This window comes from Scardinius erythrophthalmus (genome assembly GCF_964197995.2).
Source record: "Scardinius erythrophthalmus genome assembly, chromosome: 3".
In the NCBI taxonomy this organism is placed as follows: domain Eukaryota; kingdom Metazoa; phylum Chordata; class Actinopteri; order Cypriniformes; family Leuciscidae; genus Scardinius; species Scardinius erythrophthalmus.
Window position 1 is genome coordinate 40,509,412 of NC_138223.1, and position 27,990 is coordinate 40,537,401.

Below are 27,990 nucleotides of genomic sequence, written 5' to 3' on the forward strand. Positions count from 1 at the left end.
ATGTTTGTTGTTAAACTATATTCAAAAAATTACACATCAGGAACACATGTACAAAATGACAAAACTGTACTCAGTGTCGCCCTCTGTTGACTCCAGCTAAATTAAAACTGGTTGACAGGAGTCACGTGATCATCAGTGACTCCGTAATCTGAGTCGTAACTTCCTTGTTTTTGTCGGAACCATTAAACTGAAACCATTCCAGTAATATACGGTCAAATAAACAGGAGACGAAATGCATTTTACCAGGTAACACTATCTGCTACCTAAGAACATGTTTGTTTTTGACTTGTGTCAGATAGAGAATTGCATTTGCGTGATAGAAAATGAGAGTTTGATGAGTGGCAGTGCCGCTGCGTTGTTAGTTTGTTCTGACATTATCCTGAATATTAGTATTGAGATACTGTATTTAACGCATAGACAGTCTGGTCAGATGTTTAAGCATTAATGTCTACAGTATATGAACTACAGCTTGTTTTGACTTGCATGAAACTGAAATATGTCCGGATTGTTCTTACAGGCCGAACTCATATTGGACAGATTGGACCCACATATGGAAGATTTTAGCTGTGTTTCTAAACCTAGTAGTCAGTGAGCTACCAACTTAGAGAGCAGACATTATAGGCACGTTGGATTAAAACGTTCGAAATGCACTGTTGACGCCCAAAAATCGCGCCAGCAATACGCAAAAAGTCGAACGTTCGGAACGCCCAATGTAATAACATATTTCGGAACGCGCCTAGATGCCCTAAAATTTCGATTCGAAGGTGCGGGATTTGTTGACGATGCTCAAAAATTTGTTTCGAATGTTCAGAACACGCCTATGATTCCCCGGACATTAGATTCGAATGTTCGGAACCCATTTATAATACTCCAAAAATAGATTCTAATGTCCAGAACGTACGTTTTCCATAAATTCATTTTAAACGTGAAGCTTGGATCATGACAGTTATGTTCTAGAATTTGTTTCAAACTTTCAGAACGTGCCAGTAATGCACATAAAATCGAACGTGCAGAACGAGTATATCTCTTCAAATTTAATGTAAGATCAAATTTAATATGATATTTCGAGACAGGTTTATGATGCCCCAGTAAGATTTAAACATTCGAAATTTGTTGATGATACTCAAAATGTTCAGAACATGCCCATGATTCAGCAGAAATTACGTTCAGCCAATTTATAATGCCTTCAATTAGAATTTTTCCTTTAATTTAAACGAAAATGGAACACATGGAACATGACACAGACTCCAGAATTTTATTCGAACTTCTGGAACGTGCTAAGTGCAATAAAATAATTTTGACATTTGTTGTTGATATTATATCTCTAGTGATTTTATATTCATCACTCTTCCCAGTATGTACTTTATGCATGTAGGTGGGTTTAGTCAAATAATAACTGTCCCCTATTTATGTCTATAAATGCCCACTTTTATTAGTACATATTAGTACATACCACATAGTGAAAAAAAAAGTAAATTGTGATGATTCGGTAGACATTCGGACAATTGGATTTGTGAATATCTGGTTTTATTGAACTACACCAGGTGGTTTATGATCTGCATTCTAGTCTCAAGTATCTGGCATTCCACACTAATGCCAGACTTTTTCTTCTGTTCCAGATCCGTCATTTACAGGCGGAGACGACAAGGCGGTACAGCCTAGGAGCTCTCCCTTATTCCGGATCCTTCCATCTGTCTCTCTCTTTATGTGTGAATCATGATGCTGTGCTGGGGAAGCAGTGCCTCGGGTCAGCTGGGCATCGGTGCGTCGGAGGCTTCTTTCTTTGAGCCGAGGAGCTGTTGCATGTTTGACGGGAGGGGTCTTAAAGAAGTGGCATGCGGCAGCCAACACTCGCTCTTCCTGTTGCATGATGGGAGCGTATACACCTGTGGCTCCAACAGCAGCGGTCAGCTGGGCCATGACAAGCGAGGATGCAGGCCAGGTAACTGACATAAACTGAATTTGAACATAAACATGAAAGTGATGCTCCAGAATTTGAATCAAACGTTCAGAACGCGCCAGTATGGCGCAAAAAAGTCGAATGTTCAGAATGCTCGTGTCTTTGCAAAAGATTTATATTATATAACATGCTGCCTATGATGCCCAAACAATTAGATTTGGGCGTTCGGAATTTGTTGATGATGCTCAAAAATTAGATTTGAATATTCGTACCATGCCTAGAAATAAAATTATGACATTTATAACCTATTTATATAATGCTTCAAAATGTAATTCTAATGTTCAGAAGGCCATGAATTAATTTTGAACATATGGCATGGAACATGCTCCAGAATTCCATTCAAACTTTTAAAAATTCGAATGTTCGGAATACATATATTGTGTGTTTTCATAAATTGTATATGATATTTAAGGATGCATTTATTATGCCCCAACAATTCATACATTCAATTTGAACGTACAGTATGGAGCATGGCACTGACGTTCCAGATGTGCGTATGATACCCCAACAATTAGATTTGAACGTTCTGAATTTGATGATTATCCTCAAAAATTAGATTAGAAATATTCATACCTCTCCTGCTAATCCACAGAAATTTGATTTGAACATTTAAAACCTATTTATTATGCTTCAAAACTATATATATATATAAAAAAAAAAGATATTTCGGGACGTGCTTATGCCCCAACAATTAGATATGAATATTCAGATTTAGTTGATGATTCCCAATTTTTGATCACAATACGCCTATATTTGCATTATGTAAGGTTTCTTTTCATGCAATGCCATAATAATTGATGTAATAAAGGTTTTACGGTCTTTGCACATCTTTGCCTTTTTTAATGAATCTAGCACTTTGCGTTTAAATATCATTAATTTCTCATGTTCCTCCTGAAGTTTTACGCCCCATGTCTTTTAATGTGACAATGCCATGTAACCACATTATTTTTTTGGCACACACCTAAAATCGAAATTGACATTATTCTCCGAAATGAGGCAATGTGGCTGGGATAGTAAAACACTGCTTGCTTGGTCATGCTACTATTATGATTATTGTGTTACAGTGTATTAACAGCCAATGATGAGTGCAGATCTTGTTTTATCCAGCATGCATTGGGGCTCGCCAGTCCAGAGTTGCTAATCCGGTTAATAAGAAAACAATTCCAAGCAGCAGACGGTCTCTCACATGTCTGTGCTAATGAGATCGCACCGTTTGTTCAATACAAGGCCCTGTTATGTGAGTGTAAAAGAAGTAAAAAAACTAGAAAATAACCAAACAATATTCTTTTTATCCTAAATATGTAATATTATTTGTTTCTAAAAGGGTAGGATTGTAGAAATGCATTCTGCTGACGTTTTGTTCTTTATTACTTTATTTTTTCAAATAGCTGTGTTGCTAATATTTACTATGTAAAGCATAAAATTCTTAGCAGATTTTGAGCAATTATTATTTTTTTCCCTCCATCAGAACTGCAGCTTCATTGAAAAATGTTGCCCTACATTCTGTTTTGGAGAATGAAAGTTTTTTTTTTTTCTGATGTTGTTTTGGTTAAGTAGGCATGCAGTTTCATCTTACCATATCACATGCCAAAGGGGATTTTTTTTGTTTCGGTTTTCGGTTTTCTTTAAGCCAGTGCTGTATTGTTCATCTTGATGAGATGATGAAAGACTACACGTGACATTGTTTTGATGCCACACAAACCAACATTGTGATTGGTCACTTACAGTAGGTGTCTTCGTCTGGTTTCACTCTGAATACTAAAGTTTGTATATCCTTAAGTTTGGGGTCTTTTTTTATATATATTTTTGAAAAAAGTCTTTTCTACTCACTAAGTCTGAATTTATTTGATCAAAAATACAGTAAAATCAGTAATATTGAGATTTTTTTTTTTTTTTTTTTTACAATTTAAAATTTCTGTTTGAATATATATTAAAATGTAATTTATTCCTGTGATCAAAGCTGACTTTTCAGCATCATTACTCTTCAGTTTTCAGTGTCACATGATCCTTCAGAAACCATGCTAATATGATGATTTGCTGCTCAAGAAACATTTCTGATTATTATCAATGTTGAAGACAGTTGCTGCTTAATATTTTTGTGGAAATCCTTCATTTCAGGATTCTTTGATGAATAGAAAGTTCTAAAGAACAGCATTTATTTGAAATAGAAAACTTTTGGTACATTATAAATGTCACTTTTGATCAATTGAATGCGTCCTTGCTGAATAAAAGTATTAAAACATTTTTTTTTACACTTTTGAATGGTGTAGTGTACAAGGAAATCTACTATTTTAATCTGTCAAAAACAATATAGCCATCACAAACTTTTTGCTGCACAAAACAAATCTGTAGACAGGATATGTATGATGTCTATACGCAAGCATCAAGGCCGGAGTGTGATATTTCCATCTAATGTGTATGTGTGTGTGTGTGTGTGTGTGTGTGTGTACTCATAGAGCTGGTCGGAGCTCTGGATGCTCAGAAGATATCCGGCGTGTCGTGTGGTCAGTCTCACTCTCTGGCGGTGAATGAGCAGGGGCAGGTGTTTGCCTGGGGGGCCGGAGAAGTAGGGCAGCTCGGTCTGGGTACGGCTGAAGAGGCGGTCCGTGTGCCCAGGTAAAACATCACTTTTTAATGCAAAGTTTTCAGGAATAAATAAAAATGTTTCATAAAATTATAAATGAGAGCAGTCCGATTAAAACACCTAATACAAACTCCATTGTGAGTGTGAAGCGTATGCATTATGTCGAATTTTTATTAATATGGTGTTCTGCAAATTAAAGGGATACTCCACATAATTTTTTTTAATCCTCTCATCATTTACTCACCCTCATGCCATCCCTAATGCAAATGACTTTTTCTTCATTTAAACACAAACAAAGATTTTTATCTCTATCATTTATATATACACCGAGGATGGCATGAAGGTGAGTGAATGATAAAAGAATTCAAATTTTTGTGTGAACTATCCCTTTAAATCTTGTTTTTGTCGGCTCTGCATGAGAACCAATTTTTCAAGTTTCGAACAAGCAATGCATTGTTTCCTGTTATTTTGATTCCAGTGTAAATGCATTTTATACCACATTAACAATTACATCCTTTTTTTGTGGTAGATAAGCTTTTTCATATTTGACTTCCTTTGCATTGTAAAGGCTGCTCTAGATAGGGTAATCTAATGAGGATTTAATTGGCTCCTAACCTCGTGAGGGGGGTCTCTGCATGGGACCTTCCTCACCGCAGGGGTTTAGACTTAATGATAGTTGTAACGTGCTATTACTGAAAGCTCTTCTGTTTTATTGTGGATTGGATGTTTGCTCTAGTATTGCTGAATAAACCACAACAGATGAAACAGCATTTCCTGACATTCATCACTTGTCATCTCAGTTATTTGAATAACTTCACAAGCACAATACAACCAGAGCGAGTTAATAATTGAGGGTTATTCATTTGGTTTCACATCTTGTGATGTGATGAAGACCACTGGGATTTGACTGTGAGATTCCTGGCCTTTATTAAATATTTGGATGCTTTGATAATGCTTTCAGCTGCCAATAATAGTGCTGGACTCTCAGGACAATTTAACCATATGTAGCCCTTTGCTGCATAACATTCAGTCAACCTGCTTGGCCCCTTGACCCTTTTCCACAATTATGTATGTCTGTCCTAATAATATGCCTTTTTTTAATTTGTGGATGAGAAAGTGTTGTTGCACCAACTATCTTATTTGCACAGATGTGTATCTCTTAAGACACATATAATATAACATTATTATTATATATATAAAAAAAAAATATATATATATATATATATATATTATATATTATATACAAAAACAATCACTCTCAATTATTTTGATTAATTCTAATATATAATTAATCAAAATAATTGAGAGTGATTGTTTTTGTTTTGATGGAAAAAAACATTTCTTTTATGATTTAATATTCTATTGATTTAAATAATTAATGCATCAAAAAATGTAAATCCATTACAGAGAATACTACTATTTCCCGGCACAATCCGTGTAGAAAGTATGAAAAAAAAAACAAAAAAACATTTGTAATGCCCAAAGTACCTCTAGAATATTAATATTTATTTATATAATACCTTCTGCAGTGGATTTTGCACAGATGTGTAACTCGCTCAAAATACATCTTTTTGATTATTATACAAAAATTATATAATATCATTGGGAATGATTATGTTTAGAAGTTTTTAAAAATCCTTCATTTTAATTGAATTGAGTTGCAGTTTATTAATTAATAATCAAAGTGTTAAATCCATTTCATAAATTTTCACAGAGTTCCCTGCACAATTGGTGCAGAAACTGAAAAAAAAAAGACATTCCACGTGAACCTAGTCATCAATTACATGATATGCTGATGGTTATTACTTCTCCATCATCATCATTATAGTTCAAATGGAGTTGCATTAACCTAGTGAATTTGATAGGTGTAGTCCAGAACTTGGCTTCTTAAATAAGTTTCTGTATTTTTTCTGTATTCCTTTTTATTATTATTTATTCAGGTTGATTAAAAAGTTGTGCGAGCATCGAATCTCCCAAGTTATGTGTGGCAACCAACACTGTATAGCACTTTCAAAAGGTAAGAGCAGATGAATTCATTGTTGATTCAGTCGTTTTGTTTTCCGTTGTACTCCTGCTGTGTCAGTAAAAGAAGATTCCCGCTGTCCTCCTCTTCTCAGACGGTCAGTTGTTTGTATGGGGAGAGAACTCCAGTGGGCAGCTGGGTTTAGGGAAGGGAGAGCCGAGCACTCTGTCTCCTCAACCGCTCAAGTCTCTGTGTGGGATCCCACTGGCTCACATCAGCGCTGGAGGAGACCACAGCTTTGCCTTGTCCCTCTCTGGAGCCGTGTTCGGATGGGGGAAGAACGGCGCTGGACAACTAGGCCTCAACGACGAGCAAGGTAAAACACACACGTCTGTTGGTTTGAATGCTGAAACTGACGATTCTTGAAACTTTCATATCCTTCAGCAAGGCGCCAAACCTTAGTTGGCTCCAGGATTTGTTTGCTATTGAATATGATTACAGAGGACCTATTATGCTTTTTTACTTTTTTAGTGTGTAATGTTTGCTGTGTAAGCATGAAAAAGGTCTGCAAAGTTACAAAGCATAAAGTCACTCCAAAGGGAGTTATTCTCTATATCAGTGCGTACTGTTTCTGAACTCCCTGAAACGCCTCCATTGTTGTCTTGAGTTTTCTTTTGGGAACGAACATGACACAATATTCCTCATTTAAAGGCCCACTATGCAAGATTTGTACCTTTATATAACAGCTTCAAAATCATTTAGATGGTTAAAGAACTCGTAGTAGGGCGAATCATCCCAGTAGCAAAGCAGGGGGGACGGGGCAATGCAAGTTTGAGAGGTGGCGCCCAGACAAATCTCGCGAGAATCACGACTTGCTTTACGGCACGACATCACATACATCAACAACATGAAGCAGCCTCTATGGAAGACACTAACACGCATTTCAGACGTGAATCATGGCAAAGTCGACGAAGAAAGCGCGGTCGGAAGAGTGCAGAGATGGCTCTGCGTGAGTGGTATTTACCACAGTAACGTTAAATACAAGTACTTAACAGTGACTCTAGGGGGTGCTGTTTGAGAAAAACGGAAACTGCATAGTGTGCCTTTAAATAATTCCCGCCCAAGGCATATGCAAAATAAAGGGGTGAGGCCTAGTTGAGTTGTGTTAGTAGTGTGTTGAAACTCACGGTTATGCTAAGGGGCTTGACATTTCCAAAACACACTCAAAGTGGTTGACAAATTACAGCATACTGGTCCAGCCAACCAATTGAGAGCACCATTGTACCAAAGAGCACATAGAGCACATTGCTCTTTTCAGAATGAGGGATCATAAGCCCCTTTCACACAGCGCGTTGATCCCGGGAAATTGCCGTAAAATTGCTAGAGTGCCTTCTGTGTGAACGCAAACATGTCCCGTAATTGATGCCGGGATCGATGCTGGGATGGGGACCTAGTAACATTGCCGGGATCAGTCCCGGAACGCACCCTATGTGAACAAAAGCCAGGACCAATGCTGTAAGGGGTATTTTGTTGCTCTTAGAAGAAAGTTTGTGTTCGTCATCTACAAAGAAAGAATGAAAAAATGTCTGCAAAATAGAATGAAGACCAGGGAGCTCCTTACTATCCGAGCTGAAGCTGAGATTGTTCGGCAGCTTTGTGGAACGGTACACGATGCGTTAGAGTACGACCGAATCCTGAAAAAATGCTCGAGCGTGGTTTCTCGAGATCGAAAGCGCAGATCTTTAGTAAACTTAAGACGCTGCCTAAAAAAAATCCACCAAGTGCACGACAACAATGGAAAAGAGCGGTAGCGGAAGATTAGACTGGCTTTTCTACAACACATCTTGACGTCACGTGTCTTTACGGGATGTGTGTGAACACACTCACAGATTCCGGAAAATCACTGGCAGTGTGAATGAACCAAAATCAAACGATTCCGGGACACAATATCCGTTTATTTTCCAGAATCTCTGTGTGAAAGGGGCTATAGAGACAGGAACTAAACAGTGTTACTGACAGACTGGGAAGAGAGGTGCTGCAACAATGTCAAAATATGTGAAAAATAATGTGTTTTTTGAACATTCAAGCATGAAAATATATTCTTGTAAACCCTAAAAACAAAACCAAGACTTTGTAAAAGGACATAATAGGTAATCCTCTTTAACCCTCTGGGCTTCTTCATAATTGGGTCACACTTAGCTTCCTCCCGCCCGAAAACGGGCGAAGCCTTAAAATTGTACTTAACTTTGTCCTAGGATAACCAATCAAATATTGTTTTGTTCTATAATGTTTTCTGATTATTATATAGAATTTTTAGAATGTTTTATGATACTTTGCATTAATTATGTAATTTTTATGAGCTATTTATTCCATTAGAATTAATATATATATTTTTATTTTATTTATTTTATTTTATTTTTCAATAAATGCAACTTTTCACATCAAATTAGAGTGCAGGCCTAAAAAAAAAAATATTTCAAGTGAGAAGAGCGCCACCTAGTGGCTTCAAAATTTATTAATTTGTGTCATGTCCTATAACCGCCCATAGGCGGCCTATAGCTTTTTTATTTATTTATTTGATTTATTCCCATTCGGAAAGAAAACAATTTATTACTAATCAACCACTGAATGGAACAACACAAATTATATATCATTTTAAAGCTTAGAATCTCAGCTTTTTAATGCATCTAATTAAATGTCTTAATTCCTAACGAGTGCTGAGTAATCCCTCTAAAACCAAGTGTACCGCCAGCAGGCGCCACCTAGCTGCGAAAATATTTATTACCATATTTTTCAAAAATCTTGCCTTGATAAACACAAAGTTGATGTCATTTGAAAGCTTAGAGTCTGAACTTTACAGTGAATGTATCCACTTTGAAAAACTCTTAAGTATTGCTGAGTTATTTGCTGATACATAGAATTTCTCTTTTTTTCATAATCTTTAAAATAATGTACTGCAATGTGTCAAAAACATCATACAGCTCATGAAACATTCTCAGATAATTGAAAATGGCACTTCATTTTTTACAGCATATTATTACAATTAAAATGAGCCCAAAATTAACATAATCTATTGCTTTTATGACAAGATATTCTTCATGGAGAAAAAATTGCCCATGAGGGGGTGTCAAAGACTGTACAAAAAGGCTATCTCTTTTCAAAATGCTGTAATTTTTGATTCCTTTATCCAAAAATTATTATTTTTTTATCCAGATGCAGCTAACATGTAGGGGGACTTCACTAAAAAAGAATTTTCCTCCTACCTTATTTCCTTCCTGAGTTATTCCATGACAAATATGAAAGATATGCAAAATCATAATAAAAATTATATATATATATTGTCTTTTATCCACCGTTTCTTGGCGGGACAATGTCCAAATGTAATGTAATTTATATTTTCAAAAAATTTAAAAAGAGTTCTTTCAAACGATACCTACCTTTTGACTCTCCTTGCTATAGTTTTGGAGTTATTATGATTATATAATTTTTATATAGTTTGGGGCAAAATTTGCTGTTTCAGTCTTACCAGTTCATTTCTCTCTCTGTGTGTGTGTGTGTGTTTGTGTGTGTGTGTGGGTGTGTGTGTGTGTGGGGGGGGGGAGGGTGTCTTTTTTGCACTCTTGATGTTTTAGAGTGTCACCCCTTCATTGCTGTACACTTTTTTTCAGCACAGTTGCTGATCTGTAGCTTGTACCACCAAAAGTTTCTCTGAGTTTTCCTATTTTTTCGTATTTCCCATTCATTTCCTATGTCGCCCGTTTTCGGGCGGGAGGAAGCTAAGTGTGACTTTTTTTTTTACGACCCTTTAACATATCAGAATCATCTCCTTGATTTTTTTGTGTGTTCATATAGGTAATAAAAGAAAAGTCACCAAGTTTCACCCCCATCCGATGAAGCAAAAAAATTAAACAATTCGAAACGTTCAAGTTTTCGCCCGTTTTCGGGCGAAGAAGCCCAGAGGGTTAAAAGACTGGCATAACGTTGCCTCATATTTTTGTCTGATATCTCATAGACCGGGCTGTTCCCTGCCACATCAAGTTCCTGCGGTCACAGAAGGTGGTGTACATCAGCTGTGGAGATGAACACACCGCTGCCTTGACAAAGGTATTGATCATACAGCCAAATTATTGCAGTATGCTGAAAAACATCAATTTTAAAATATGTAAAATTTTGAAGAAAGAGACAAATTGCTACAGTCATTTGAACAATCCATTAATTTAATCTTTAATCTGTTGATAAGAATTTCTGTTGAACTAGCTTTCTATTGAAAGTTGTCCGATTTCATTTTTCATTTTCAATCTTGAGCATTGAAGCATTGCTGTTTGTGCCGTGTTTGATTCAGGAAGGGGGTCTGTTCACATTTGGAAACGGTTCAAGAGGACAGCTGGGCCACGATTCCACCAACAACGAGCCTCTTCCACGCAGAGTTATGGAGCTCATGGGCACTGAGGTGTCTCAGATCGCTTGTGGGCGGTTAGTATATGTACATTTCTGTGTCCATCTGTTTCAGATTGATGTGCTGGTTTTCTTTAAAAGTGTGAGCTTTCGTTTGTGTCATGTCCAAAAACATACTGACACTGTATGGGTAATGCACATCATTTTTTGTATGTTTGAGTAGCTACTGTGTATTAATTACGGGGTCGTTCAAAAGTTTGGGGTCAACAAGATTTTTCTTTTTAATTGAAAATACTTTTATTAAGCAAGGATGCATTAAATTGACCTAAAGCAACAGTCAGTACATTTATAATGTTATAAAAAATTTCTATTGCAAATAAATGCTGTTCTTTTGAACTTTCTATTCATCAAATAATCCTGAAAAACAATATATCACGGTTTCCACAAAAATATCAAGCAGCAAAACTGTTTTCAACATTGATAATGATATGTGTTTTGAGCATCAAATCATCATATTAGACTATGATTTCTGAAGGATCGTGTGACACTATTTGTAATAATATTTCAAAATATTTCTGTTTTTACTTTATTTTTGATCAAATAAATGCAAAAGATGCCTTGAGCATAAGAAACCATTGCAAAATCGTACAGACTCCAAACTTTTAAACAGTAATCAATTAAAAAAAAAAAGTTAAAAAATAAATGAATGTACATTCATTTGTATTATATCATGCTGAAGTTATACACATTCACAATATATCAATATAAAATAATTCTCACAAGGAGTTGATTACCCTTGATATAATATTCTAATTGCCACTGGTATAAAGGAATGTTTATACATATTTCTAAGATATTTTGGGACCTTTCTTCCAGATGGAAGCATTACAAATTCTGAGTTAAGTGCGTGTGTGGAGTCAGATACAACCCTTGTTGCTCTTCTGTGTATTGCCAGCAAATACAGTTTATCAAGCTGTGTTTGCTGGCATCCTGTTGTTTTTCACTATCTTCTGCAACTTATTTTTATTCCTCACTCCCAAGTCACCAAACCAGGCTGTAATATTAAACATTAAAAAACTCTCAACCTGACTTTTGTATGCCATTATGCATGCAGTCAGTCATCAGGTAAGAATGAGATGGGATATTTCACAGCATACCTCTGTGTGTGTGTGTGTGTGTGTGTGTGTGTGTGTGTGTGTGTGTGTGTGTGTGTGTGTGTGTGTGTGTGTGTGTGTGTGTGTGTGTCACAGGCACCACACCCTGGCATTCGTGCCCTCCACAGGCCTGATTTACGCTTTCGGTTGCAACACTCAGGGCCAGCTGGGAACAGGTCTCAGAGGAAATGCTAAGAGCCCACTTCCTGTCAGGAACATCCAACCCCTGTGCTTTGGAAACACATACACAAGTACGTACATATGATCACCATGCCATTGTGTCTAATTCTGTATGGATTAAATAAATCCTCTAAACAAGTGATGATAAGCTAAATGTTAATTAACTGGATTGACATTTTACAGGATCTACTGTTTGGTTTGTGACCGTTCTATATGTTATTTTTTTACAGAAGCCGAGCGCTACACCGTCAGTAAAATTCACAGTGGAGGTGATCACAGTTTCCTGTTGTTGTCTGCCAAGGAGGTAACGTTGCTGCTTTGAAACACCACAGCTGATATTGTACTGTTTTTTTTGGATGCATTTACTTTACTAGAATATTCAGTAAATCAGTGTATTCCTCAATATCTTCTCATGAATTAAGGAATAGTTTGTACCTGCTCATACTGTAGGCTTTTATGCGATGTATTTGATCAATCTTTTCTGCAAGGTTGATTGGTCAGTACCTACTTTTATCCACATGGTGGTGCCGATACATCAATGTAATGGTTTTTCAGGCTCAACAGAAAGAGTGATGTTGCCTGCTTTGCCACCGATGTACTTTAGTTACTGTGTAGGACAATTTAGGAAAATTTCCCTATTAAGACTGAAACACTTCTTTACACACTGAGTTAATTTTGCCCTGTGGTCATAATATTCTAGAAATACACGTTTCTAAGCGTGTGCGTTGTGTGTTTGAGAACAGGGTTCATTTTTTCCTGAGGATTTCCGTATCATGAATACCGCCAAAAGCATCGCTCTGATTAATTCTGAGAGTCTGGACAGCTGGAGGATGAAGCTGCATGACAACAGCGATTCAAGCATCACCAAGTGAGTGTGTGACTTCATCCAGGTTGGTTACAGTTATGATAGAGGCCTTACAGAAATGTTCTACGTTTGTAATGTTTTATCATTTCTAAGACACAATTAGCTGCATTTTAAAGTATTTAACCTTCATAATACTGTATGACACAATACCATTCAGTCAGTAAGATTGTTTTAATGTTTTTGATCAGTGTCTCTTTTGCTCACCAAGGCTGCATTTATTTGATCAAATATACAGTAAAAGACATAATATTGTGAAATATTATTACAGTTTGTAAAATGTCATTTATTCCTGTGATCAAAGCTGAATTTTCAGCATCATTACTCCAGTCTTCAGTGTCACATGATCCATTTTTCAGGATTCTTTGATATATAGGAAAAAACAGCATTTATTTTAAATGGGAAATCTTTTGTAACATTATAAATGTTTACTGTCACTTTTGATCAATTTCATGCATCCTTGCAGAGTAAAAGTGTCAATTTCTTTAAAAATGATCAAATTTTTAAACATTTTTGATCAGGAGGTGAGGAAATAAAACATGTTAGGCCAATTTTTTGGGATAATATTGGTTAGTTATTTTCCCCCCAGCCATGCAGGCATTACGTAAGCATAAGCATGTGCAAATAATTTCAGAGGTGATAGAAGATATTAAATTGAAAAAAAAAAAACATTTTTTTTTACACTGTATATAATGTATCTGTTATGATTTCGATGCTGATTTCAAACCTCTTCCCTCCCCTTCCAGTGACATCATACTCCTGATGTCCTCAACTGCATGTTGGAATGCCAGCTTTTTGGACCAAAGGTGAGCAGTTAAAATGTAAATTGCATTCCCAATCTAATTAAATGTAAATGCCACGTCAATAAACATATGCGCACGGGGTGACACCATGGAGAGTGGAGCGCTTGTGATTTTTCCATAGGTGACTTCTGCTTAATGTCAGGAGGCAAATTCTTCACAGTCACCCACAGGGCTCCCGGTTACAGCTCTGTCTTTAAAAGAGCAGTCCCTCTTTCAGAGAAAACATGACTCGATGGGTATCTTTTTCTGACAAGAGACTCTAGAAACCTCATTCTGCCGGATGCAGTCCTTGATGTTCATAATCTGCACTGCATTTCAAGAGATTATCTGGTTACATAAGGAACAACTGGTGTCGCTGGCGTCCAGACGGGGTATTATGGGTTGTGAGGTCAAGTCTTCATTTTATAATGCGGTTTTGGATATTTGATTAAACTGACTCTGCTGTGCACATGTCCCAACTCGGGGTTGGCGGGCATTTGGAGCGACACATGGTGCCATGGACTCCATTGCACACAATGAACTCTAGATCAAGAGCTGTAGAGTTGAGGTTTCTGTAGAAATTTGCACTGCTGACTGGGCAGCTTTATTTCTACAAATTGAATGGGTTCAAACTCATTGAATTAGATTGATTTAATTGAATCAAAAATATCCACCTGAATTGAAATGAATCAAATAGACCAAATCTAATTGAATCGCATTGAAATAAATCAGATTACTCAAAATTAATATGATTGGTCAAATGCAATTGAATTTAATTGGTTTTAAATGAGTCCGATTGATTAAATTCAACTGAATCAGTTTATTCAGATCTAGTTGAATCTGATTTAAATGAGTCAGATTGATTAAATTTCACTGAACTGTATTATGGTTAAACACATCTTGCCATCTCGTTAAAACGGGACTGATATTAAAAACCTTTCTTGGTTTGTGAAGAGTCGTTTATCATAGATCAACCATCTTACCCTGACATGCTTAAAATACACTGGTGTGTAGTGCAGGGATCAGCATCAGGCTGTATTTACACCCAGCATGTGATCCTGCTTTCATCCCACCAGAGCGACAGACGCAGATAAAGAGCAATGGAGAGGAAAGGCCTTAAATCTCTTCACCTCAGATCCATCTATTCGCTCATCTGTTGACCCACCCTTGCTTGGATATACTAAATCTCAATGTTATATGTTTTCAAATAGTTTGAACTAATATAGTAACTAATTCAGACAATGAACACATATTAAATTAGTAAATTGTACAGTATTAGATTTCATATCTTGTTGCAAACCAACATTTGGGAACTAATTTTCACCCGCTGTTTTCACAGTGATGACGGACATTTCAAGACAAACCCCAAAGTCCCGGGCATCGATTTCAATGCTGTCCGGCTGCTTTTTGAAATGCTGATGAAACCAGCCTTTGCAAGACTTTTGGAGCAGGTGTGTGTTGTTTGATATGTCTCATCATTTATTTAGGTCTTTAATACACACTGCGTACTTGGAAGGCAATTACTCTGCTGCGAACATTATCAAGTTTCTAAAACATTTAAAGCCTTGTTTGTGTTTTAACTGGGTGAAATTTGGTATACTTTCCAATCTAATGTGAGGAATCTTCTGATTATACATTACTGTTCAGAAGTTTGCAGTTGGTAGGATTTTTTTAAATACTCACCAAGGCTGCATTTATTTGATTAAAAATACAGTAAAAACAGAATTATTATGAAATATTTTTTATTATTTTATTATTATGTAAAATGTAATTTATTCCTGTTTCAAAGCTGAATTTTCAGCATCATTACTATCTTCAGTTCCACAAGATCCTTCAGAAATCATTCTAATATGCTGATTTGATGCTCAAGAAACATTAATTATTATTATCAATGTTGAAAACATTTGTGCTGCTTAATATTTTTGTGGAAACCCTTTTTTTCATGATTCTTTAATGTTCAAAAGAACATCATTTATTTGAAATAGAAATCTTTTGTAAACATCTTTACTGTCACTTTTGATCAATATATATGTATTTTAACTATAAACCTCTCTCAAATGTGTTCTTCAAGGCCACAAAGAGCTTTGAGAGTCTCCTGATCCCCCAGCTGCCCTGCTCTCCTCCTGACGTGGAAGCCATGCGGATCTACCTGATCCTGTCTGAATGTCCTGCTCTCCAGGACTCCAAAAACTACATCTCTCTCACCATCCCTCTAGCCATGGCCATCCTCAGATTGGACGCCAACCCTAGCAAAGTGCTCGGTATGACGTCGCCAATGTGTTTCACTGCCTAGAAACACCGTTAACCGTTAAATCGTTACAAAGTTGATCAAAGTCCAAGATCAAAAAGGCTTTTGAAATGAATCTGTGTGCTGTTTCTCAGATAACTGGTGGTCTCTGATGGATTGCGAGGTGTTCTCCAGACTAGTGGAGATGTACAAAAGCATCGTTGTGTTTCTGTTGACTGGCGGGAAGGCGCTACTGGTGCCTGTGTTCATGGAGAGCTACACCAGTGCCGCCCTTCGACTGCTGGAGAAACTACACAAGGTACGACTAAAATCCATCTCAATATTAATGAGTAAATGATAAACTACTTATTAATAAGCTATTTGATTGAATATTCCCCAGCTGAATTGCTGTTTTTCATGTTTTTTCAGACATGCTTGCATAATTTAGCTTGCGTTGTTGAATGATAAACTACTGTTAGTGATGGATCCAGGTATTTTGCTGCAGGTCAATCTGAAAGCCCATCATGTGGAATACAACAACTTCTACATCCCTGATATCACCACCCTGGTGGACATCCAGGAAGACTACCTCAAATGGTTTCTGCGCAAAGCTGATATTGTGCGTATATTGCTGCACATAGGCCTATTGCAGATTAATATTTATGAATTTATACATTTATATATTTGCATGTAAATTTATGTTTCCATCCATAGTCACAAATTGTGTTCCCACCATAGTTTATACATGTCTACTTATTGAACAAAAAAATTATCCACCTTAAGTTTTTTAGTCACATTTTTAGAATTTATTTGCGTCTTGGCATTTCCATCCAGTGTTTTTTTTTTTATGCAATAACCCAAAATTTGCATATAAATAGGTGGATGGAAGCATAGCTAAAGTTAATGTGAACATGAACTAGACCCCACTATGTACACAAAATGTTATAGTTTCACATAGACGCCTCAAATCTTGATCATCCCAAGCTGAAAAATAAAAGTACCTCAGAATTTAACATATGTTCTTGTTTTGTCTTATTGTAGAAAATGCGATACCCTCCAGTGCAGGTTTGTTGATTTAATAACTCAATATCAGTTTGTTTTTAGACAGTTGTGATGGTCTCAGCTTGATCATCTGCATCTTATTCCCAGGGTTCTGTCACGTTATGTGCCTATCCGTTCATATTGAACGCGCAAGCCAAGACAACCGTGCTGCAAACAGATGCTGAGCTGCAAATGCAGGTAAAAGAAATAACACATTTCAACACTCAACTTTTAGGATTGTTGTTGCACTGCTCAAGCTTTTGACTTGCACTACCGCTCAAAAGTTTGGGGTCGGTAAGATTTTTCAATGCTTTGAAAGAAGACTGCATTTATTTAATCAAAAATACAGTAAAATTATATTGTGAGAGTTCAATTTAAAATAACGTATTTTGCTATAGTTTAAAATGTTATTTTATCCTGTGATGCAAAAACGAGTTTTCAGCAACCATTACTTGCTTTGATTTGGTTCTCAAGAAACATTTTAATAATTATCAATGTTGAAAACGGTTGATTCTTTGATGAATAAAAAGTTCAAAAAGTTCAAAATCAAAATCTTTTGTAACATTATGAAAATCTTTACTGTCAGTTTTGATAAATTTAATTCGTCCTTGCTAAATAAATGTAGTCATTTCTTTTAAAAATAAATATTACTGACAGCAAACTTTTGAAATATAGTTAGCTTTTACAAATATTATTTTATTCCCACTATTGTTTTCATATATTTATAAGCATTATACATTTTATCTTACTTTTTTTTTTTTTTTTTTGACAAACAAAATGTTTCCTATTAAACTAAGAAGTTAAAGCTGACATATAACATTAGTTCATTATTTCACAATTACAGCCTGGCAAAAACATGATTTGCCATTGGTTTCAGAGCAGATACAGAGGATGTGCTCTGCATGAATATTACTATTACCATCTCATAAAAGTACACAGGGTTTATGAATCTGACTCTTATTATTCAGTCTCTTTGACTTGTTTTGTCTGCTTCATTACTGTACAGATGGCCGTAAGCGGCGCTAACTTGCACAACGTCTTCATGCTGTTGACTATGGAACCTTTGCTGGCAAGGAACCCTTTCCTGGTGCTCCACGTACGCAGGAACCACTTAGTCAGTGACGCTCTCCGCGAGCTCACAGTCTACAATGACGTAGACTTGAAGAAGCCGCTCAAGGTTTGTCTTTGTCATCCCATTAGACAATGCACAGAGTTAATTTTTTTCTAGTCCACATTGTAGCATATTTTGGCCAGGAACCGCCTACTTAGACATAAGTTTGACTAACATATTAATCATTGCAGGTCATCTTTGATGGAGAGGAAGCTGTAGATGCTGGAGGAGTCACCAAGGAGTTCTTCCTGCTCCTGCTGAAAGAGCTGATGGATCCGATCTACGGCATGTTCACCCAGTATTCAGAGTCCAATCTGCTGTGGTTCTCTGATAAAGTGAGTTCAGCCTTAGTTATTAACACAGATTTCAACATTTAACTAAGATAATGAAAAGGGTTGCATCTTTTTTTTTGAGTTATTGTGATAAAATGCCCTAGATATAATGTGAATTCAAAACAGAATTTAATTGCATATGCAGGGTTCTCCAAAAATCTTAATATCAGTTGAAATATTTGAGCCTGATGGACGAACTGCTTATGCCCATCATAGAGTGCAACATTCAGGATTGGGAAGTAAAAACTCCATTAATTTCCTCCATAAGTAAATTGATTTTTAAAGACAGACCTACTGTGAGTTCAAAGGTTGTTAATCGATGGTTTTCTTTAGATTTTACTGAAGCCATTTGTCAGATTTATGTGTATTTATTTTTAAAATAATTGTTTAACTGCTGAATTTGTGGTGAAAAACTGCATTACCCACGATGCAGTACAGAAGATTCCACCAATCAAAAAGCGCTCTGCACCGAACACCTAGTCCCATGAAGCACCGTGAATGACGTAATTACAAATAACATAAATGTAACTTGCTATACTGTCAAAATATGATACAAAACGCTTAAAATATATTGTTTCTATAGAGATAATCAACAGCTTAGTCTGTAAGAATGACAACTAGTGGTTAAAATAGGTACTGCAGTCCAATTCAAAACATCGGAGATCGCTCCCTCCTCCTCAGACTCGACGGCGCTCCCACGGGTTGACCGTTTAAGAACACGTAACAGGAACGAGTGCAATGGACAATGAAAATTGGAAAATTGGCAAAGTGCAGTATCAGACCAAAAACAAAAACAAACATTCCAGCCTGGAAACGCACATTTCAAAGTAAAATAACTGGCTGTAGAAGTGTTTTTCAGAGAAACGAGTATGTGAACTTAGCATGTTTTCTGAATATATGCAAACATTTTATGGTATTTTTTATGCTTTAGTAGAGTGAAAAAGTTACATACAGCACCTTTAAATTAATAGTGTTATATTTCTTCATCGTTTTTGATTGTCATTCGCAATGCTTCATTGGATTGTAGTTCTTTCCCTCACTTTAAGGATTAGTTCACTTAAAAATGAAAATTCTGTCATCATTTACTCTCCCTCAAGTTGTTCCAAACCTGTATGAATTTCTTTCTTCTGCTGAACACAAAAGAAGATATTTTGAAGAATGTCAGTAACCAAACATTTGATGGAATCCATTGACTTCCATAGTATTTTTTTTTCCTACTATCGAAGTCAATGGGCTCCATCAAATGTCTGGTTACTGACATTCTTTAAAATATCTTCTTTTGTGTTCAGCAGAAGAAAGACATTTTTGGGTGAACTATTCCTTTAAGCCATAAAGTACCTTTTGTTTTTTTATGGTTTTCAAATACTTTTTTGCTTCACATCAGAGTTTGTAATGTTGCGATTCACCTCATAGCTGGTTGGTTTGTTTCATGGCTTATAATGCTTTGACAAAGACTTAAAAAAAAACATATGGGGAAAAAATAATGGAAAAATACTTTCAACGCCGCTGAAAAAAAGAGCGGGCACTAATGCTCTCTATACAATAGGTGCTTCTCAAAGTGCCGCGTGATTGAGAACATCAGCAGATAATCTTATCGGCCTGGTGATTTTGAAAAATCTGGGACAGCTCAGCTGTTTTCATGCAAACATGATGATCCTGCTGGATTTCTCTATGGCATGATGACTTCAAGGGCACTTCAGCTGTGTACAAAACAAGACTAAGATGAGGAGTACACGTGATTGTACAGAGTTTAATGAGTTCAATTTACTTTCACTGCTGGCGAGATCTTATTTTGTGGAAAAACACTCTTGGATAATTAAAGGGTTGTAAAGGAAAGATGGCTTTTAGATAAAGGAGTCTTGGTGGCATTGGTATTTTGATGTATAACTCATGTGTGTGCGTTTGCATTGCAGTGTTTTGTGGAGCACAATTGGTTCCACTTGATTGGGATCATTTGCGGTTTGGCCATCTATAACTCTACTGTGGTGGATCTGCACTTTCCCCTGGTGCTCTACAAGAAGCTTCTGGATGTTTCGCCCACTCTGGATGACCTGAAAGAGCTTTCGCCTACAGAGGGAAGGTACAAAACATGATGCTTTTTTTGTCTTTGTCTTTAAAGTCGGCATGAAATAGAAGATGTGATATTCTTCTCTTCACTATTGTGACATATATCCAAGTTAAACGGCTTCTTGAACAAGAAAAAATGTAGGCCGGGACATGATTTTATTATTCGGGAATTGATTGGATGGTGGTGGATTGCTATTTGTTGATCTCATGTGAGTGAATAAAAAAAAAGAAAAATGATGTGCACAGATAAATCTTTGATAGTCAATATAATAAAACTCCAAAAAATTCCATCAAAAATAAGAATCGTCCATTTTTATTTCAAAGGTGGCTTTTAGGGATTGTTTGTTCAAAAATGAAAATTCTGTCATGTCTACGAATGTTCAAAAAAAATGACATAAACGTAGTCCATAAAGACCATAATTAAAGCCATAATTCACAGAAAATCTTCTAATTCACTGCAGCTCTCTATATGAGGTAGGGGATTCTATAAAATAGGTGTTCCAGAGGTTCAAATTAAGCCTGTCTGTATCTAAACTTGTACCACTTAGCTCTTGTAGGCAACGTGTTGTTGTTTTTCCACTAAAAGTCCTCACTCGCTGATCAAATCAGCTCGGCCTCCCACAGAACACTGTATCACTGCCCTCGTTAGACCAAATCAATGGAGTTCCTGTGACCCCCGAGGCTTTACTGAGAAATCGAAGTCCTAAACTGACTGCACAGACCAGTGAAGAGGAACTGTTTTGTCTTTCTTTCTGCCCTACGCTCTGTGTCCTTTGCCACTTGGTTACATAAACAGGTTGTTTTTTATGTAACATTAATTAAAAGCCACCCAAAAAGCTTTTTGAACAGCTCAAGTTTGTGAGTCACCATCAGACCACTAAATGGTTGCAGAAGGAGAGACCAGCCGGCTCAGAGTTGATGGCCGGTTCAAGCCTGTAATCGTGTTTGTGGTTCGCGTCTTCCCCACATTTCATGAGTCATAACATCTTATGAAAACAGCCATCAGCAGACCTTGACCTGGCAATTACAACTCCATGGCAGATGATTTTGTTGTGTGCTAATGCATTTAAAAGGATCTAGGATTAATTGGCTTTCTCTCAGTTAGATGTGTTTGACACTCCTGCCAAATTGTTGGATTTATCCGTGGTCGGTTTTAATCTGATCAGCAGCTAAGAAACAAGATTTACAGCAACATGAAATTGAAGAGAATACTCAAGTTATTTGATTCAAAATAGAAAGTATGCAAATAGAGGCCAGTGTTGTTATAGTTTTGAATTTAGGTTTTATTTCATGTATTTGTGTTGTTTTTCACTTTCACAAATTAATTTGCCGTTTAATTTAAAGTTAATTTGTTAACTGATAGCAGCATTAAAGTGCCCCTATTATGCTTTTTCGTATATTACCTTTCGTATAGTGTGTAGTATAGCTGTTTGTGAATGTAAAAGGTCTGCAAAGTTTTAAAGATCAAAGTGTAGGATAAATGGAGCTATTGTCTCAACAAAAGAAATAACTGATTCTGAACTGCCTGAAATGAGTCGTCAGTAATTCCAGGCTGTAATGCGCTGTAGAGCAGAGTAGACCAATCACAACAGATCGGGTCATCAGACCAATCAGAGCAGAGTAGACCAATCACAACAGACTGAGTCATCAGACCAATCAGAGCAGAGTAGACCAATCACCATAGACTGAGTCATCAGAGCAGAGTAGACCAATCACAACAGACTGAACCATCTGACCAATCAGAGCAGAGTAGACCAATCACAACAGACTGGGCCATCTGACCAATCTGAGCAGAGTAGACCAATCACAACAGACTGGACCATCTGACCAATCAGAGCAGAGTTGACCAATCACAACAGACTGGGCCATCTGACCAATCTGAGCAGAGTAGACCAATCACAACAGACTGGACCATCTGACCAATCAGAGCAGAGTAGACCAATCACAACAGACTGGGCCATCTGACCAATCTGAGCAGAGTAGACCAATCACAACAGACTGGACCATCTGACCAATCAGAGCAGAGTTGACCAATCACAACAGACTGGGCCATCTGACCAATCAGAGCAAAGTAGACCAATCACAACAGACTGGGCCATCTGACCAATCAGAGCAGAGTAGACCAATCACAACAGACTGATGGAAACAAACCTCAGTACTCAAGAGGCCAATACATTTTCAATTTTATGTTTAAACCTTTAAATGTTACTAACTTTAAACGTAAAGTGGATGTATTCATGTAGCTAGCTATAAACGTGCAAGTCCTTGTTTTGAGACATCAGTTGAATCTGTTTTCTGAGTTGGACTGGCTGCTTATGAAAAAAGCAAACATCATGATTTATAAGTGGTTTATAATGTCATAGGCAGAAGAGTGTCACTTGTTAAAAGTAGGAGATGATGTACGTCCCCTGTCCCTGCTCGGTTAAGCCAGGGGTTTGCTCTTACACCCTGCAGCTGGTGAGCTCTTAGCTGCGATTACAGGAGAGAATGACAATCGAAGGCCGGTCGATGACTCTAGAGATAGAAGGAGACATTGATAATATGAAAGTTTGGCTTACGCATCTGTCATATTTTCTGCAGGAGTCTTCAGCAGCTGCTGGACTTTGAGGGAGATGTGGAGGAGACCTTCTGTTTGAACTTTGCTGTAAGTAACTGGACACCAAATTAAACGTGACCCCTCAAATGAGGCCACATCAAGTCAAGAGCATTTGTCTGATTAGATGAATGTGACTGATGCCTGATTCATATTATAGAGCAATTTACAATTCACTGTTTTGGTAAACCAACGAATTCAACTGAACCTATCCTTGATATCACACACATGCTGCCAAGACGTGTATTCGATTGTGTGCGCTTTACATGTGGAAGATGAAGAGAGTTTGCTCATTTGCCATATGTTCCATCAACGTGTCCTGTCGGGATGTTAGAACGATATTCGACAGATGTTTTTGTGATTCATGATTTAGAGTTAGGGATGGGCGGTAGTAGAGATGAAACTATCTCAGTATGTTTCAAGCTTTTGACAATATTAGGTCTGAAATTGACTTTAGACTTTTCAGTAAATTAATATATAAATGTAACAACTGTGTCCACAGATTACAAGAGAGTATTATGGGATCACAGAGGTCAAGGAGCTGATACAGGGCGGGAAGAACGTAGCTGTGGACAAGACGAACAGGTGCGAATATAGAGTGTGTGGTGTGTCTCTTTAAATGAAGGTCTGAAAGAGGTCATGTTGTTCCTGCCTGTGCTCCATCTTTCATTGTCTGTCAGAGAGAGGGAGAGTGAGAGTGTGTGTGTGTGTGTGTGTGTGTGTGAGTAGGTGTGTTGTCAGCGGGGACAAAATTGCACAGTTTCAGAAGCTGCAGGAACAGATGGGACTGCATCAACACAAATCTAATCCAAACCAAAAAAAAAAAACATGTAAATGCACACACATTTGTGATGCATGAAGAATTGTTGCCACGATCAAGTGTGTATTTCAGGTAAAACATTAAGTAGAGATTGTAAGAATAGAAAAAGGGTTTGTTTGGATCATGCAATGTGTGTGTTGTTTGCATATGCGTCCTGCTGTCTGACGGTGAGATTAGGCAGAGGGCCAATCATCTTGAGCTCAGATCAAGGCCCGTTCCCACACACACACACACACACACACACAAGCTCAGATCACAATCTCCAGCAAACCTGACGCTGCTATATGATCTCCTGAAGATATTACAGGCCTTTAGCCCAGCTCAGATTAGCAATCTAAATTCACTCGGTCTGGTACGTGTGTGCATGTAAATATGTGCATTGGATTACATTCGGCAGATATGCTTTATTTTATTTTATTTATTTTTTTCTCATTATTTCCTGTGATTAGATTCTCATTAGTTAGTACAGATTTTTTATTAATATAAGCATTATTAAATAACAAGCATCATCTTTAGTAAAAAATGACTGTAATATCATCATAAAAAAAAAAATGCTCCAACCACCTTTAAATAATATTCATTATTTTAGAATTTTTGAACGAGTGAGGGTTTTTCTACAATACAGTAATAAGAATTTAAAAAAATTGCGTAATTCTCTTGAAAAGTTAATGCAATGCATTAACAATGCAAGATTCAACGTTAATGAAAAAAATGTATATTAATAAAATTGTGTTTATAAGATTTGTTTTTTTCCTCTCAGGAAGGAGTTTGTTCAGGCGTATCTGCAGTATGTATTCAGTGATGCCGTACAGGAGCTGTATTCGGCTTTCTCCAGCGGTTTCCTGAAGGTCTGTGGTGGGGAGATCCTCTCTCTCTTCCAGCCCTCTGAGCTCATGGCCATGGTGGTGGGCAACAACAACTACAACTGGGAGGAGATGGAGAAGGTGGGACACAGAGCTGTGCTCCCAACAACTTTAAGACACACATACAACACAAATTCAACATTCATATTAATGTTGAGCGTCAGCGCCCTATTAATGTTCATATTAAAGGGGTGGTATAATGCCCTTTTCACAAGATGTAAAATAAGTATTTGATGTCCCTGGAGTGTGTTTGTGAAGTTTTAGCTCAAAATACCCCACAGATATTTTTATATAGCATGTTAAAGTTGTCTCTTTTTGAGGGAAAGCAAAAACGCACCGTTTTGTGTCTGTTCCTTTAAATGCAAATGAGCTGCTGCTCCCGGCACAGAGGGCAGAGCTTCAACAGCTTGTGTCATTTTACTTCACACAGACATGCACTGGAAATTTAAAAAGCTTTTAGCCTTTTATGTTCAAACCAGAGTCAGATGGAGAGACTCAAGAAGAAGTGACAACATGTAGAATGAATGGTTGGATTTATGTAGCTTATGTGTAGTTATCTTCTTGTCATTGATTAGCATATTCTGTCATGATAATCTATAAATCATGTTCCGGGGGCGGGGTTTATATAAATTTTAGGGTTGGTGATGTCACTTACCCGAGAGGAACGTCGTGTAGTCCCTACCAGCCGTTTGTTGTAGTCCTTAAAAAGCAATTTCATTTAAAAGAAAACATCTCCCTTTGCTTTGAACTTTGAGCGTCGTAACTTTGCAGATGTTGTTTATGCTCAAACAGCGACATTACACACTAACTAAAGTTAGAAAAGTGAAATCATAATCAACCACCCCCTTTAAACTTGTTTTGTTTTTTTCTCCCAGAATGCCTCCTACAAGGGCGAGTTCTCCGCATCTCACCCGACAGTTCAGATGTTTTGGGAGGTGTTTCATGAGTTTCCCTTGGAGAAAAAAAAGCAGTTCTTATGTAAGTGAGAGACAACTGCGTAATGGTTTGTGCTATTGAATATATATATAATATAAAACCGCCTGAACTGCATATTGTGCACCTCCTCTCCATAAACTGCAGAGGAGAGTTTACACTTCTTGGTTTGAAAGTAACTCCTTGCGTGGGCGGTGGTTCATGCGTCCCTTCACTCATGCACAATGGATCTTCTTTGTGCTGAAGTGACTACGCCTATTTTTTTTTTTTCCTCCAACAGTGTTCTTGACCGGCAGCGACCGCATCCCCATCCACGGCATGGCCAGTCTACGCATCGTCCTCCAGTCCACTGCTACGGAAGAGCACTACCTTCCTGTGGCTCACACCTGCTATAACATGCTGGACATGCCCTGCTACCAGACCAAAGAGACCCTGCGGCACCGGCTCACACAAGCCGTGGAGCAGTACGAGGGCTTCAGTCTGGTCTGAGGTGGCTTTCTGTATGCTGACACTGCACTTTAAACCTGTGGAGAAATGGAAACGAACGCTGCTCTCGCATTTATTTAACCACAGAAGAGCACATCCGGAATCTCATACGAGTAAATCTGTTATTGTCCTATTTTTACAGACTTGCTTATTTGGTTTGCTTCTCCAGATGTGCACAAATTTTGTTTTTCTTCTAAAATTTATATTTTTTAAATGACAAAAGTAAATTATAAGATTGGGATTGAGTAGGTGGCTAAATAAATTAAAGACTTGACTTTCTTTATATATTTTTTTTAAGTGTAATTGTTTTTGAATCCGATAGGTTGCCCGTGTCCACACCATGTTATTTTGCCATTTTGACATATGAAATGCCCACCAACAGCACACTATAGAACAATTCAGAAAGAGCCACCACAACCCTGTAAATTGGGGGCTCGTCCGGGTTCAAGATGATACAGGTGAAACTCGAAAAATTCGAATATCGTGCAAAAGTTCATTTATTTCAGTAATTCAACTTAAAAGGTGAAACTAATATATTATATAGATTCATTACATGCAAAGTGAGATATTTCAAGCCTTTATTTATTATAATTTTGATGATTATGGCTTACAACAACCCCAAATTCAAAATATCAGAAAATTTGAAAATATTCGTAAGCTGTAAGCCATAATTATCAAAATTATAACAACTAAAGGCTTGAAATATCTCACTTTGCATGTAATTTTCTATATATTAGTTTCACCTTTTAAGTTGAATTACTGAAATAAATGACCTTTTGCATCAAATTTTTCGAGTTTCACCTGTAACACACCAGTCCCGACAGTTACAGGCCCAATACATTAAAAGGTTTTAACTTGATTAACCCCTTTTGTTCCTTCACCCTTTCACACTTTCAAGCGTTAAGCGTTTACGCACCTCCTGAATCCATTCCAACGGTTTTCCTTTTATGTACAGAAGCAAGTCATTAGCATAAAAATTTCTCTTATTAATAATAGGCATGCATGAGCATGCCATGCCCAGCTGCTTTTCAGAAATATTTTAATTAACATTGGGGGGAGGGATGGGAACAGATTTCTCTTAGAATGATATGGGGTTTAATTGAGGATGTGATCCAGCAATAACTACTGGGTGATGTATGACGTATACTAGTTATGGGATTTTAATTGTTTAAATCCAGCAAATGTGAATATTCTAACAGCTGTGTTCTTCCTTCGGTGAGTCCATTGCCGCTTTCAATTTAATCCCTCTTGTCGATTCACAGGAAGGTCATATGCTGTAAAATTTGGTTTTCTACTCACATTTTCTTTCCGATGTCGTCGGGTTGCTATTAAAAATGGATCGGAGTGATTTACCCATGGTTCCTCGGGGGGTTTCTGAGATGTGTTTGCTGTGGCCTGTGATGTTTTGCATCTAGCTGCATGAGATGTGTTTGTTTGAACATGATGGAAGGTCAGAGAAAGGAAGTGTTTCTATCCAACGTGGTATTCCTTTCTGTCAATGTATGCAAACAAGGGCTTCTTAGTGGCTACTGATGCATTGTTATTTTAGTAAAGTATATTTACTTTTATAGCTTTCAAATGGAATATATTGTTTTATCTATTTTTTTCCAGAACAATAAAATTATTTCACCTCTGAT

General features: G+C 37.1%; 1 protein-coding gene across 1 annotated transcript; it reads left to right on the forward strand.

The window, feature by feature from the left end:
• The first annotated feature begins 109 nt into the window (after positions 1-109).
• On the forward strand, positions 110-27,986 carry herc3 (HECT and RLD domain containing E3 ubiquitin protein ligase 3). Its single transcript, XM_081360910.1, has 25 exons — positions 110-246; positions 1,620-1,942; positions 4,417-4,576; positions 6,485-6,561; positions 6,662-6,883; positions 10,520-10,611; positions 10,850-10,980; positions 12,153-12,307; positions 12,467-12,540; positions 12,980-13,104; positions 13,845-13,904; positions 15,220-15,331; positions 15,952-16,141; positions 16,263-16,426; positions 16,613-16,726; positions 17,149-17,172; positions 17,257-17,346; positions 18,155-18,325; positions 18,451-18,594; positions 20,505-20,671; positions 23,239-23,302; positions 23,754-23,836; positions 24,832-25,015; positions 25,810-25,912; positions 26,148-27,986. Exons 2-25 carry the CDS (start codon positions 1,717-1,719, stop codon positions 26,354-26,356), a joined length of 3,141 nt encoding a protein of 1,046 aa, XP_081217036.1. The 5' UTR covers positions 110-246; positions 1,620-1,716; the 3' UTR covers positions 26,357-27,986.
• Positions 27,987-27,990: the final 4 nt, after the last annotated feature.

Bases quoted from the DNA above. Each gene is read 5' to 3' on its own strand.
- herc3 (XM_081360910.1), top strand. From the start codon at position 1,717: ATGATGCTGTGCTGGGGAAGCAGTGCCTCGGGTCAGCTGGGCATCGGT. The intron at 6,884-10,519 runs GTAAAACACACA...GATATCTCATAG, and splicing joins AGGCCTCAACGACGAGCAAG to ACCGGGCTGTTCCCTGCCAC. The intron at 18,595-20,504 runs GTGAGTTCAGCC...TTTGCATTGCAG, and splicing joins TGCTGTGGTTCTCTGATAAA to TGTTTTGTGGAGCACAATTG.